Source organism: Oncorhynchus nerka, linkage group LG8 (genome assembly GCF_034236695.1).
Source record: "Oncorhynchus nerka isolate Pitt River linkage group LG8, Oner_Uvic_2.0, whole genome shotgun sequence".
NCBI classification, from domain to species: Eukaryota; Metazoa; Chordata; class Actinopteri; order Salmoniformes; family Salmonidae; genus Oncorhynchus; species Oncorhynchus nerka.
Window position 1 is genome coordinate 13,740,299 of NC_088403.1, and position 15,463 is coordinate 13,755,761.

General features: G+C 43.2%; 1 protein-coding gene across 1 annotated transcript in view; it reads left to right on the forward strand.

The window, feature by feature from the left end:
• Nucleotides 1–15,463, forward strand: part of LOC115126859 (NUAK family SNF1-like kinase 1) — a 53,515-nt gene that overhangs the window by 14,133 nt on the left and 23,919 nt on the right. The window contains exons 4-5 of the mRNA XM_065021374.1: nucleotides 698–763; nucleotides 915–1,034. Of these exons, the coding sequence (XP_064877446.1) occupies nucleotides 698–763; nucleotides 915–1,034 (186 nt within the window). The remainder of the gene's footprint in view (nucleotides 1–697; nucleotides 764–914; nucleotides 1,035–15,463) is intronic.

A 15,463-nucleotide genomic window follows, 5' to 3' on the forward strand; every position in this document is an offset into this window, starting at 1 on the left:
GAGAGAGAGAGAGAGAGAGAGAAAAGCGAGAGAGAGATAGAGAGAGGTCGGCCACATCTTTCTCTGAGCACATCTGCCTTCCATGGTTAAGTGAATTATCAACACACAGAGCATGGTCAAACTGTTCACGTGGTCCTTCTGGTTCATATTGAACCATGACCACACTTCCTGTCACTGGCTGAATTCCAAATGGCACCCTGATCCCTACATGCACTGACTACTGCACTCATTACGACCTGGGCCCATGGGGCTCTGGCCCGAAGTAGTGCACTATGTAGAGAATAGGGTGGCGTTTGAGATGCGGATCCTGTGTCCCACATGTTTAACAGCTGTTTTAGTGTGTCACCCAACAACATGAGAGATGTACTTTATGTCATTGAGATGAATTAAAGACGCTACATTTATATAGAACATGTGCCACTTGAAAATAACCATTGCGGATGAGCTCACCAAACATAGTAGACAAAAGAAAGGTGCGCATGTGTGTGTGTGTACGTGGGCGTGTGTGTGTGCGTGCAGGTGTGTGTGTACGTGGGTGTGTGTGTGTGTACGTGGGCGTGTGTGTGTGTACGTGTGTGTACGTGGGCGTGTGTGTGTACGTGGGCGTGTGTACGTGGGCGTGGGCGTGTGTATGTGTGTGTGTAAATGGGTCACAGTTTAATTAGACTTGTTTTGTACTCCTGTTTTGTCTTTGTAGAACGGAGTGGTGCACAGGGATTTAAAACTGGAAAACGTGCTGCTGGATGAAAACTGTAATATCAAGGTAAGACCTTTGACCCCGTAGAGATGTCTTGTCTTTCCTATGCTGTATTTCAACACAGCATCTTAGCGACAGGAAGTCTCTTTACAGGTGCAATCAGGAGTCTTATCCAAGGGTCATTTAACATTGATTGTCATGCTCTTCTCTCCTCCAGATTGCTGACTTTGGTCTGTCCAACCTTTACCACAAAGACGAGCTCCTTCAGACGTTCTGTGGCAGCCCTCTGTACGCCTCACCAGAGATCGTCAACGGCAGGCCCTACCATGGTCCAGAGGTACACACACACACACACACACACACACACACGTAAGACACAAATAGCCCACATGGCAGGGAACAATGGAAATCCTTCTCTTCACTTCTGATCTGTGTCATTCTGAAACCCAGAGAGTCTTATTTCAGACCTGCTGGACTGATCCTGCTGTACATCATGGAAATAAGACACAAATCTAAACTCCCGGGTTCTCACCAGTGGAAAATCCCCAGAACAAATTCCCTATAACAGTTGGATAAGGGAAACACTGAAGGGAACCCCCATCCCAAAAAGTGCTCTTGCTCCCTGGGTCTTCTGGGTTTGTCCTTAAGCTGACAAGTGAAGGTAGTGATCACCCGTTCCTGTCTTGGAGGAAGTTTACTCACACACACACACACACACACACACACACACACACACACACACACATCCTGTCAGGCCCAGCCAGCCAGGCTTCACAGCCACTTCCCCAACAGCCTGCCCAGGTCAGCTCACTCATCTGAAAGGAGTCTCAACATGTTACCAAACATAGACCCAGAATGACTATGACTCCAGAATTTCACTGAGTCCCATCATTTCATGAGACATAAGGAGCCGCCCCTCTCCCACCCTACAGTAAATCTGACATAATGACCCCTACACCAGCTGACCCTGTCACCCCTCCTCTACTCCCATCTCCTTTAGCTTCCTGAGAAAAGCCCTTCCTCGGTTTGACACAGCTGGTCAAAGAGGCAGAGACCGACAGAGTCCAAGCCAACAATCACAGCTCTATATTCACGCACACACACACGCACGCACTGAGGTTATGGAGTCAGGGGAGTAGACTTCCCCAGAGACTAATCGTCCATTGTTTCCCAGCTAGCTGTGGTTTACAGAACACTGTGATTCCTGGAGATTATCTCAGCTAATCAGAGAATATGGCCTGTGTCCCAAATTAAACCATATTCTCTATGAGCCCTGGTCACTACATAGGGAATAGGCTGTCATTTGGGCCGAAGCCTAAGGTCTATACCTCAGAGCCAAAGGCAACCTCATCAGAACAGAACCCAATCACTTAAGTCACAGGCCTTGACATGGCTTTTACAACAGCAATCAGTGTGCAAAGAACGGAGTGTTTGGAGAAGATACAGAATCTTGTTATTCTTTCTGTTAAAACACATTAAAGGGCCATTATCTTAGCCAGCAGACGGGTGTGAAAACAGTAGGAAGTATAACCATGACAAACCAACAGTAGTAAATCAGCAGCCTTGAGGTCTGTGTGCTACTGAGGCCACCATACAAGAACGCTATGGACAGTATTGTAACTACCAGCGTGTTGTGTTTCCAGGTAGACAGTAGTGTTTCCAGGTAAACAGTAGTGTTTCCAGGTAGACAGTATTGTAACTACCAGTGTGTTGTGTTTCCAGGTAGACAGTATTGTAACTACCAGTTTGTTGTGTTTCCAGGTAGACAGTATTGTAACTACCAGTGTGTTGTGTTTCCAGGTAGACAGTAGTGTTTCCAGGTAGACAGTATTGTAACTACCAGTTTGTTGTGTTTCCAGGTAGACAGTATTGTAACTACCAGTGTGTTGTGTTTCCAGGTAGACAGTAGTGTTTCCAGGTAGACAGTAGTGTTTCCAGGTAGACAGTATTGTAACTACCAGTGTGTTGTGTTTCCAGGTAGACAGTAGTGTTTCCAGGTAGACAGTATTGTAACTACCAGTGTGTTGTGTTGTAACTACCAGGTAGACAGTATTTTCCAGGTAGACAGTAGTGTTTACCAGGTGTGTTGTGTTTCCAGGTAGACAGTATTGTAACTACCAGTGTGTTGTGTTTCCAGGTAGACAGTAGTGTTTCCAGGTAGACAGTAGTGTTTCCAGGTAGACAGTATTGTAACTACCAGTTTGTTGTGTTTCCAGGTAGACAGTATTGTAACTACCAGTGTGTTGTGTTTCCAGGTAGACAGTAGTGTTTCCAGGTAGACAGTAGTGTTTCCAGGTAGACAGTATTGTAACTACCAGTTTGTTGTGTTTCCAGGTAGACAGTATTGTAACTACCAGTGTGTTGTGTTTCAGTTTCCAGGTAGACAGTAGTGTTTCCAGGTAGACAGTATTGTAACTACCAGTGTGTTGTGTTTCCAGGTAGACAGTATTGTAACTACCAGCGTGTTGTGTTTCCAGGTAGACAGTAGTGTTTCCAGGTAGACAGTAGTGTTTCCAGGTAGACAGTAGTGTTTCCAGGTAGACAGTATTGTAACTACCAGTGTGTTGTGTTTCCAGGTAGACAGTATTGTAACTACCAGTGTGTTGTGTTTCCAGGTAGACAGTATTGTAACTACCAGTGTTTGTGTTTCAGGTAGACAGTATTGTAACTACCAGTGTGTTGTGTTTCCAGGTAGACAGTATTGTAACTACCAGTGTGTTGTGTTTCCAGGTAGACAGTAGTGTTTCCAGGTAGACAGTAGTGTTTCCAGGTAACTACCAGTGTGTTGTGTTTCCAGGTAAACAGTAGTGTTTCCGGGTAGACAGTAACTACCAGTGTGTTGTGTTTCCAGGTAGACAGTATTGTAACTACCAGTGTGTTGTGTTTCCAGGTAGACAGTAGTGTTTTGTGTTTCAGGTAGACAGTAGTGTTTCCAGGTAGACAGTAGTGTTTCCAGGTAGACAGTAGTGTTTCCAGGTAGACAGTATTGTAACTACCAGTGTGTTGTGTTTCCACGTAGACAGTATTGTAACTACCAGTGTGTTGTGTTTCCAGGTAGACAGTAGTGTTTCCAGGTAAACAGTAGTGTTTCCAGGTAGACAGTATTGTAACTACCAGTGTGTTGTGTTTCCAGGTAGACAGTAGTGTTTCCAGGTAGACAGTAGTGTTTCCAGGTAGACAGTAGTGTTTCCAGGTAGACAGTATTGTAACTACCAGTGTGTTGTGTTTCCAGGTAGACAGTAGTGTTTCCAGGTAGACAGTAGTGTTTCCAGGTAAACAGTAGTGTTTCCAGGTAGACAGTATTGTAACTACCAGTGTGTTGTGTTTCCAGGTAGACAGTATTGTAACTACCAGTGTGTTGTGTTTCCAGGTAGACAGTAGTGTTTCCAGGTAGACAGTAGTGTTTCCAGGTAGACAGTATTGTAACTACCAGTGTGTTGTGTTTCCAGGTAGACAGTATTGTAACTACCAGTGTAGTGTTTCCAGGTAGACAGTATTGTAACTACCAGTGTGTTGTGTTTCCAGGTAGACAGTAGTGTTTCCAGGTAGACAGTAGTGTTTCCAGGTAGACAGTATTGTAACTACCAGTTTGTTGTGTTTCCAGGTAGACAGTATTGTAACTACCAGTTTGTTGTGTTTCCGGGTAGACAGTATTGTAACTACCAGCGTGTTGTGTTTCCGGGTAGACAGTATTGTAACTACCAGTGTGTTGTGTTTCCAGGTAGACAGTAGTGTTTCCAGGTAGACAGTAGTGTTTCCAGGTAGACAGTATTGTAACTACCAGTGTGTTGTGTTTCCAGGTAGACAGTAGTGTTTCCAGGTAGACAGTAGTGTTTCCAGGTAGACAGTATTGTAACTACCAGTTTGTTGTGTTTCCAGGTAGACAGTATTGTAACTACCAGTGTGTTGTGTTTCCAGGTAGACAGTAGTGTTTCCAGGTAGACAGTATTGTATCTACCAGTGTGTTGTGTTTCCAGGTAGACAGTATTGTAACTACCAGCGTGTTGTGTTTCCAGGTAGACAGTAGTGTTTCCAGGTAGACAGTAGTGTTTCCAGGTAGACAGTAGTGTTTCCAGGTAGACAGTATTGTAACTACCAGTGTGTTGTGTTTCCAGGTAGACAGTAGTGTTTCCAGGTAGACAGTATTGTAACTACCAGTTGTTGTGTTTCCAGGTAGACAGTATTGTAACTACCAGTTTGTTGTGTTTCCAGGTAGACAGTATTGTAACTACCAGCGTGTTGTGTTTCCAGGTAGACAGTATTGTAACTACCAGTGTGTTGTGTTTCCAGGTAGACAGTAGTTTTCCACGTAGATAGTATTGTTTCCAGGTAGACAGTAGTGTTTCCAGGTAGACAGTAGTGTTTCCAGGTAGACAGTATTGTAACTACCAGTGTGTTGTGTTTCCAGGTAGACAGTAGTGTTTCCAGGTAGACAGTAGTGTTTCCAGGTAGACAGTATTGTAACTACCAGTGTGTTGTGTTTCCAGGTGACAGTTGTTTCCAGGTAGACAGTATTGTAACTACCAGTGTGTTGTGTTTCCAGGTAGACAGTATTGTAACTACCAGTTTGTTGTGTTTCCGGGTAGACAGTATTGTAACTACCAGTGTGTTGTGTTTCCAGGTAGACAGTATTGTAACTACCAGTGTGTTGTGTTTCCAGGTAGACAGTAGTGTTTCCAGGTAGACAGTATTGTAACTACCAGTGTGTTGTGTTTCCAGGTAGACAGTATTGTAACTACCAGTGTGTTGTGTTTCCAGGTAGACAGTAGTGTTTCCAGGTAGACAGTAGTGTTTCCAGGTAGACAGTAGTGTTTCCAGGTAGACAGTATTGTAACTACCAGTGTGTTGTGTTTCCAGGTAGACAGTATTGTAACTACCAGTGTGTTGTGTTTCCAGGTAGACAGTAGTGTTTCCAGGTAGACAGTAGTGTTTCCAGGTAGACAGTATTGTAACTACCAGTGTGTTGTGTTTCCAGGTAGACAGTAGTGTTTCCAGGTAGACAGTAGTGTTTCCAGGTAAACAGTAGTGTTTCCAGGTAGACAGTATTGTAACTACCAGTGTGTTGTGTTTCCAGGTAGACAGTATTGTAACTACCAGTGTGTTGTGTTTCCAGGTAGACAGTAGTGTTTCCAGGTAGACAGTAGTGTTTCCAGGTAGACAGTAGTGTTTCCAGGTAGACAGTAGTGTTTCCAGGTAGACAGTATTGTAACTACCAGTGTGTTGTGTTTCCAGGTAGACAGTAGTGTTTCCAGGTAGACAGTAGTGTTTCCAGGTAGACAGTATTGTAACTACCAGTGTGTTGTGTTTCCAGGTAGACAGTAGTGTTTCCAGGTAGACAGTATTGTAACTACCAGCGTGTTGTGTTTCCAGGTAGACAGTATTGTAACTACCAGTTTGTTGTGTTTCCGGGTAGACAGTATTGTAACTACCAGTGTGTTGTGTTTCCGGGTAGACAGTATTGTAACTACCAGTGTGTTGTGTTTCCAGGTAGACAGTAGTGTTTCCAGATAGACAGTAGTGTTTCCAGGTAGACAGTATTGTAACTACCAGTGTGTTGTGTTTCCAGGTAGACAGTATTGTAACTACCAGTGTGTTGTGTTTCCAGGTAGACAGTAGTGTTTCCAGGTAGACAGTAGTGTTTCCAGGTAGACAGTAGTGTTTCCAGGTAGACAGTATTGTAACTACCAGTGTGTTGTGTTTCCGGGTAGACAGTATTGTAACTACCAGTGTGTTGTGTTTCCAGGTAGACAGTAGTGTTTCCAGGTAGACAGTAGTGTTTCCAGGTAGACAGTATTGTAACTACCAGTGTGTTGTGTTTCCAGGTAGACAGTAGTGTTTCCAGGTAGACAGTAGTGTTTCCAGGTAAACAGTAGTGTTTCAGGTAGACAGTATTGTAACTACCAGTGTGTTGTGTTTCCAGGTAGACAGTATTGTAACTACCAGTGTGTTGTGTTTCCAGGTAGACAGTAGTGTTTCCAGGTAGACAGTAGTGTTTCCAGGTAGACAGTATTGTAACTACCAGCGTGTTGTGTTTCCAGGTAGACAGTAGTGTTTCCAGGTAGACAGTAGTGTTTCCAGGTAGACAGTATTGTAACTACCAGTGTGTTGTGTTTCCAGGTAGACAGTAGTGTTTCCAGGTAGACAGTAGTGTTTCCAGGTAGACAGTATTGTAACTACCAGCGTGTTGTGTTTCCAGGTAGACAGTATTGTAACTACCAGTTTGTTGTGTTTCCGGGTAGACAGTATTGTAACTACCAGCGTGTTGTGTTTCCGGGTAGACAGTATTGTAACTACCAGTGTGTTGTGTTTCCAGGTAGACAGTAGTTTTCCACGTAGATAGTATTGTTTCCAGGTAGACAGTAGTGTTTCCAGGTAGACAGTAGTGTTTCCAGGTAGAAACTACCAGTGTGTTGTGTTTCCAGGTAGACAGTAGTGTTTCCAGGTAGACAGTAGTGTTTCCAGGTAGACAGTATTGTAACTACCAGTTTGTTGTGTTTCCAGGTAGACAGTATTGTAACTACCAGTGTGTTGTGTTTCCAGGTAGACAGTAGTGTTTCCAGGTAGACAGTATTGTATCTACCAGTGTGTTGTGTTTCCAGGTAGACAGTATTGTAACTACCAGCGTGTTGTGTTTCAGGTAGACAGTAGTGTTTCCAGGTAGACAGTAGTGTTTCCAGGTAGACAGTAGTGTTTCCAGGTAGACAGTATTGTAACTACCAGTGTGTTGTGTTTCAGGTAGACAGTAGTGTTTCCAGGTAGACAGTATTGTAACTACCAGTGTGTTGTGTTTCCAGGTAGACAGTATTGTAACTACCAGTTTGTTGTGTTTCAGGGTAGACAGTATTGTAACTACCAGCGTGTTGTGTTTCCAGGTAGACAGTATTGTAACTACCAGTGTGTTGTGTTTCCAGGTAGACAGTAGTTTTCCACGTAGATAGTATTGTTTCCAGGTAGACAGTAGTGTTTCCAGGTAGACAGTAGTGTTTCCAGGTAGACAGTATTGTAACTACCAGTGTGTTGTGTTTCCAGGTAGACAGTAGTGTTTCCAGGTAAACAGTAGTGTTTCCAGGTAGACAGTATTGTAACTACCAGTTTGTTGTGTTTCCAGGTAGACAGTATTGTAACTACCAGTGTGTTGTGTTTCCAGGTAGACAGTAGTGTTTCCAGGTAGACAGTATTGTATCTACCAGTGTGTTGTGTTTCCAGGTAGACAGTATTGTAACTACCAGCGTGTTGTGTTTCCAGGTAGACAGTAGTGTTTCCAGGTAGACAGTAGTGTTTCCAGGTAGACAGTAGTGTTTCCAGGTAGACAGTATTGTAACTACCAGTGTGTTGTGTTTCCGGGTAGACAGTATTGTAACTACCAGTGTGTTGTGTTTCCAGGTAGACAGTAGTGTTTCCAGATAGACAGTAGTGTTTCCAGGTAGACAGTATTGTAACTACCAGTGTGTTGTGTTTCCAGGTAGACAGTAGTGTTTCCGGGTAGACAGTATTGTAACTACCAGTGTGTTGTGTTTCCGGGTAGACAGTATTGTAACTACCAGTGTGTTGTGTTTCCAGGTAGACAGTAGTGTTTCCAGATAGACAGTAGTGTTTCCAGGTAGACAGTATTGTAACTACCAGTGTGTTGTGTTTCCAGGTAGACAGTATTGTAACTACCAGTGTGTTGTGTTTCCAGGTAGACAGTAGTGTTTCCAGGTAGACAGTAGTGTTTCCAGGTAGACAGTAGTGTTTCCAGGTAGACAGTATTGTAACTACCAGTGTGTTGTGTTTCCGGGTAGACAGTATTGTAACTACCAGTGTGTTGTGTTTCCAGGTAGACAGTAGTGTTTCCAGGTAGACAGTAGTGTTTCCAGGTAGACAGTATTGTAACTACCAGTGTGTTGTGTTTCCAGGTAGACAGTAGTGTTTCCAGGTAGACAGTAGTGTTTCCAGGTAAACAGTAGTGTTTCCAGGTAGACAGTATTGTAACTACCAGTGTGTTGTGTTTCCAGGTAGACAGTATTGTAACTACCAGTGTGTTGTGTTTCCAGGTAGACAGTAGTGTTTCCAGGTAGACAGTAGTGTTTCCAGGTAGACAGTATTGTAACTACCAGCGTGTTGTGTTTCCAGGTAGACAGTAGTGTTTCCAGGTGACAGTAGTGTTTCCAGGTAGACAGTATTGTAACTACCAGTGTGTTGTGTTTCCAGGTAGACAGTAGTGTTTCCAGGTAGACAGTAGTGTTTCCAGGTAGACAGTATTGTAACTACCAGCGTGTTGTGTTTCCAGGTAGACAGTATTGTAACTACCAGTTTGTTGTGTTTCCGGGTAGACAGTATTGTAACTACCAGCGTGTTGTGTTTCCAGGTAGACAGTATTGTAACTACCAGTGTGTTGTGTTTCCAGGTAGACAGTAGTTTTTCCACGTAGATAGTATTGTTTCCAGGTAGACAGTAGTGTTTCCAGGTAGACAGTAGTGTTTCCAGGTAGACAGTATTGTAACTACCAGTGTGTTGTGTTTCCAGGTAGACAGTAGTGTTTCCAGGTAGACAGTAGTGTTTCCAGGTAGACAGTATTGTAACTACCAGTTTGTTGTGTTTCCAGGTAGACAGTATTGTAACTACCAGTGTGTTGTGTTTCCAGGTAGACAGTAGTGTTTCCAGGTAGACAGTATTGTATCTACCAGTTTTGTGTTTCCAGGTAGACAGTATTGTAACTACCAGCGTGTTGTGTTTCCAGGTAGACAGTAGTGTTTCCAGGTAGACAGTAGTGTTTCCAGGTAGACAGTAGTGTTTCCAGGTAGACAGTATTGTAACTACCAGTGTGTTGTGTTTCCAGGTAGACAGTAGTGTTTCCAGGTAGACAGTATTGTAACTACCAGCGTGTTGTGTTTCCAGGTAGACAGTATTGTAACTACCAGTTTGTTGTGTTTCCGGGTAGACAGTATTGTAACTACCAGCGTGTTGTGTTTCCGGGTAGACAGTATTGTAACTACCAGTGTGTTGTGTTTCCAGGTAGACAGTAGTTTTTCCACGTAGATAGTATTGTTTCCAGGTAGACAGTAGTGTTTCCAGGTAGACAGTAGTGTTTCCAGGTAGACAGTATTGTAACTACCAGTGTGTTGTGTTTCAGGTAGACAGTAGTGTTTCCAGGTAAACAGTAGTGTTTCCAGGTAGACAGTATTGTAACTACCAGTTTGTTGTGTTTCCAGGTAGACAGTATTGTAACTACCAGTGTGTTGTGTTTCCAGGTAGACAGTAGTGTTTCCAGGTAGACAGTATTGTATCTACCAGTGTGTTGTGTTTCCAGGTAGACAGTATTGTAACTACCAGCGTGTTGTGTTTCCAGGTAGACAGTAGTGTTTCCAGGTAGACAGTAGTGTTTCCAGGTAGACAGTAGTGTTTCCAGGTAGACAGTATTGTAACTACCAGTGTGTTGTGTTTCCAGGTAGACAGTATTGTAACTACCAGTGTGTTGTGTTTCCAGGTAGACAGTAGTGTTTCCAGGTAGACAATATTGTAACTACCAGTGTGTTGTGTTTCCAGGTAGACAGTATTGTAACTACCAGTGTGTTGTGTTTCCAGGTAGACAGTAGTGTTTCCAGGTAGACAGTATTGTAACTACCAGTGTGTTGTGTTTCCAGGTAGACAGTAGTGTAACTCCAGTGTGTTGTGTTTCCAGGTAGACAGTAGTGTTTCCAGGTAAACAGTAGTGTTTCCAGGTAGACAGTATTGTAACTACCAGTGTGTTGTGTTTCCAGGTAGACAGTAGTGTTTCCAGGTAGACAGTAGTGTTTCCAGGTAGACAGTAGTGTTTCCAGGTAGACAGTATTGTAACTACCAGTGTGTTGTGTTTCCAGGTAGACAGTAGTGTTTCCAGGTAGACAGTAGTGTTTCCAGGTAAACAGTAGTGTTTCCAGGTAGACAGTATTGTAACTACCAGTGTGTTGTGTTCCAGGTAGACAGTATTGTAACTACCAGTGTGTTGTGTTTCCAGGTAGACAGTAGTGTTTCCAGGTAGACAGTAGTGTTTCCAGGTAGACAGTATTGTAACTACCAGCGTGTTGTGTTTCCAGGTAGACAGTAGTGTTTCCAGGTAGACAGTAGTGTTTCCAGGTAGACAGTATTGTAACTACCAGTGTGTTGTGTTTCCAGGTAGACAGTAGTGTTTCCAGGTAGACAGTAGTGTTTCCAGGTAGACAGTATTGTAACTACCAGCGTGTTGTGTTTCCAGGTAGACAGTATTGTAACTACCAGTTTGTTGTGTTTCCGGGTAGACAGTATTGTAACTACCAGCGTGTTGTGTTTCCGGGTAGACAGTATTGTAACTACCAGTGTGTTGTGTTTCCAGGTAGACAGTAGTGTTTCCAGGTAGACAGTAGTGTTTCCAGGTAGACAGTATTGTAACTACCAGTGTGTTGTGTTTCCAGGTAGACAGTAGTGTTTCCAGGTAGACAGTAGTGTTTCCAGGTAGACAGTATTGTAACTACCAGTTTGTTGTGTTTCCAGGTAGACAGTATTGTAACTACCAGTGTGTTGTGTTTCCAGGTAGACAGTAGTGTTTCCAGGTAGACAGTATTGTATCTACCAGTGTGTTGTGTTTCCAGGTAGACAGTATTGTAACTACCAGCGTGTTGTGTTTCCAGGTAGACAGTAGTGTTTCCAGGTAGACAGTAGTGTTTCCAGGTAGACAGTATTGTAACTACCAGTGTGTTGTGTTTCCAGGTAGACAGTAGTGTTTCCAGGTAGACAGTATTGTAACTACCAGCGTGTTGTGTTTCCAGGTAGACAGTATTGTAACTACCAGTTTGTTGTGTTTCCGGGTAGACAGTATTGTAACTACCAGCGTGTTGTGTTTCCGGGTAGACAGTATTGTAACTACCAGTGTGTTGTGTTTCCAGGTAGACAGTAGTTTTTCCACGTAGATAGTATTGTTTCCAGGTAGACAGTAGTGTTTCCAGGTAGACAGTAGTGTTTCCAGGTAGACAGTATTGTAACTACCAGTGTGTTGTGTTTCCAGGTAGACAGTAGTGTTTCCAGGTAGACAGTAGTGTTTCCAGGTAGACAGTATTGTAACTACCAGTGTGTTGTGTTTCCAGGTAGACAGTAGTGTTTCCAGGTAGACAGTATTGTAACTACCAGCGTGTTGTGTTTCCAGGTAGACAGTATTGTAACTACCAGTTTGTTGTGTTTCCGGGTAGACAGTATTGTAACTACCAGTGTGTTGTGTTTCCGGGTAGACAGTATTGTAACTACCAGTGTGTTGTGTTTCCAGGTAGACAGTAGTGTTTCCAGATAGACAGTAGTGTTTCCAGGTAGACAGTATTGTAACTACCAGTGTGTTGTGTTTCCAGGTAGACAGTATTGTAACTACCAGTGTGTTGTGTTTCCAGGTAGACAGTAGTGTTTCCAGGTAGACAGTAGTGTTTCCAGGTAGACAGTAGTGTTTCCAGGTAGACAGTATTGTAACTACCAGTGTGTTGTGTTTCCAGGTAGACAGTATTGTAACTACCAGTGTGTTGTGTTTCCAGGTAGACAGTAGTGTTTCCAGGTAGACAGTAGTGTTTCCAGGTAGACAGTATTGTAACTACCAGTGTGTTGTGTTTCCAGGTAGACAGTAGTGTTTCCAGGTAGACAGTAGTGTTTCCAGGTAAACAGTAGTGTTTCCAGGTAGACAGTATTGTAACTACCAGTGTGTTGTGTTTCCAGGTAGACAGTATTGTAACTACCAGTGTGTTGTGTTTCCAGGTAGACAGTAGTGTTTCCAGGTAGACAGTAGTGTTTCCAGGTAGACAGTATTGTAACTACCAGCGTGTTGTGTTTCCAGGTAGACAGTAGTGTTTCCAGGTAGACAGTAGTGTTTCCAGGTAGACAGTATTGTAACTACCAGTGTGTTGTGTTTCCAGGTAGACAGTAGTGTTTCCAGGTAGACAGTAGTGTTTCCAGGTAGACAGTATTGTAACTACCAGCGTGTTGTGTTTCCAGGTAGACAGTATTGTAACTACCAGTTTGTTGTGTTTCCGGGTAGACAGTATTGTAACTACCAGCGTGTTGTGTTTCCGGGTAGACAGTATTGTAACTACCAGTGTGTTGTGTTTCCAGGTAGACAGTAGTTTTAACTACCAGTGTAGTATGTGTTTCCAGGTAGACAGTAGTGTTTCCAGGTAGACAGTAGTGTTTCCAGGTAGACAGTATTGTAACTACCAGTGTGTTGTGTTTCCAGGTAGACAGTAGTGTTTCCAGGTAGACAGTAGTGTTTCCAGGTAGACAGTATTGTAACTACCAGTTTGTTGTGTTTCCAGGTAGACAGTATTGTAACTACCAGTGTGTTGTGTTTCCAGGTAGACAGTAGTGTTTCCAGGTAGACAGTATTGTATCTACCAGTGTGTTGTGTTTCCAGGTAGACAGTATTGTAACTACCAGCGTGTTGTGTTTCCAGGTAGACAGTAGTGTTTCCAGGTAGACAGTAGTGTTTCCAGGTAGACAGTAGTGTTTCCAGGTAGACAGTATTGTAACTACCAGTGTGTTGTGTTTCCAGGTAGACAGTAGTGTTTCCAGGTAGACAGTATTGTAACTACCAGCGTGTTGTGTTTCCAGGTAGACAGTATTGTAACTACCAGTTTGTTGTGTTTCCGGGTAGACAGTATTGTAACTACCAGCGTGTTGTGTTTCCGGGTAGACAGTATTGTAACTACCAGTGTGTTGTGTTTCCAGGTAGACAGTAGTTTTTCCACGTAGATAGTATTGTTTCCAGGTAGACAGTAGTGTTTCCAGGTAGACAGTAGTGTTTCCAGGTAGACAGTATTGTAACTACCAGTGTGTTGTGTTTCCAGGTAGACAGTAGTGTTTCCAGGTAAACAGTAGTGTTTCCAGGTAGACAGTATTGTAACTACCAGTTTGTTGTGTTTCCAGGTAGACAGTATTGTAACTACCAGTGTGTTGTGTTTCCAGGTAGACAGTAGTGTTTCCAGGTAGACAGTATTGTATCTACCAGTGTGTTGTGTTTCCAGGTAGACAGTATTGTAACTACCAGCGTGTTGTGTTTCCAGGTAGACAGTAGTGTTTCCAGGTAGACAGTAGTGTTTCCAGGTAGACAGTAGTGTTTCCAGGTAGACAGTATTGTAACTACCAGTGTGTTGTGTTTCCAGGTAGACAGTATTGTAACTACCAGTGTGTTGTGTTTCCAGGTAGACAGTAGTGTTTCCAGGTAGACAATATTGTAACTACCAGTGTGTTGTGTTTCCAGAGACAGTATTGTAACTACCAGTGTGTTGTGTTTCCAGGTAGACAGTAGTGTTTCCAGGTAGACAGTAGTGTTTCCAGGTAGACAGTAGTGTTTCCAGGTAGACAGTAGTGTTTCCAGGTAAACAGTAGTGTTTCCAGGTAGACAGTATTGTAACTACCAGTGTGTTGTGTTTCCAGGTAGACAGTATTGTAACTACCAGTGTGTTGTGTTTCCAGGTAGACAGTAGTGTTTCCAGATAGACAGTAGTGTTTCCAGGTAGACAGTATTGTAACTACCAGTGTGTTGTGTTTCCAGGTAGACAGTATTGTAACTACCAGTGTGTTGTGTTTCCAGGTAGACAGTAGTGTTTCCAGGTAGACAGTAGTGTTTCCAGGTAGACAGTAGTGTTTCCAGGTAGACAGTATTGTAACTACCAGTGTGTTGTGTTTCCAGACAGTAGTAACTACCAGTGTGTTGTGTTTCCAGGTAGACAGTAGTGTTTCCAGGTAAACAGTAGTGTTTCCAGGTAGACAGTATTGTAACTACCAGTGTGTTGTGTTTCCAGGTAGACAGTATTGTAACTACCAGTGTGTTGTGTTTCCAGGTAGACAGTAGTGTTTCCAGGTAGACAGTAGTGTTTCCAGGTAGACAGTATTGTAACTACCAGTGTGTTGTGTTTCCAGGTAGACAGTAGTGTTTCCAGGTAGACAGTAGTGTTTCCAGGTAAACAGTAGTGTTTCAGGTAGACAGTATTGTAACTACCAGTGTGTTGTGTTTCCAGGTAGACAGTATTGTAACTACCAGTGTGTTGTGTTTCCAGGTAGACAGTAGTGTTTCCAGGTAGACAGTAGTGTTTCCAGGTAGACAGTATTGTAACTACCAGCGTGTTGTGTTTCCAGGTAGACAGTAGTGTTTCCAGGTAGACAGTAGTGTTTCCAGGTAGACAGTATTGTAACTACCAGTGTGTTGTGTTTCCAGGTAGACAGTAGTGTTTCCAGGTAGACAGTAGTGTTTCCAGGTAGACAGTATTGTAACTACCAGCGTGTTGTGTTTCCAGGTAGACAGTATTGTAACTACCAGTTTGTTGTGTTTCCGGGTAGACAGTATTGTAACTACCAGCGTGTTGTGTTTCCGGGTAGACAGTATTGTAACTACCAGTGTGTTGTGTTTCCAGGTAGACAGTAGTTTTTCCACGTAGATAGTATTGTTTCCAGGTAGACAGTAGTGTTTCCAGGTAGACAGTAGTGTTTCCAGGTAGACAGTATTGTAACTACCAGTGTGTTGTGTTTCCAGGTAGACAGTAGTGTTTCCAGGTAGACAGTAGTGTTTCCAGGTAGACAGTATTGTAACTACCAGTTTGTTGTGTTTCCAGGTAGACAGTATTGTAACTACCAGTGTGTTGTGTTTCCAGGTAGACAGTAGTGTTTCCAGGTAGACAGTATTGTATCTACCAGTGTGTTGTGTTTCCAGGTAGACAGTATTGTAACTACCAGCGTGTTGTGTTTCAGGTAGACAGTAGTGTTTCCAGGTAGACAGTAGTGTTTCCAGGTAGACAGTAGTGT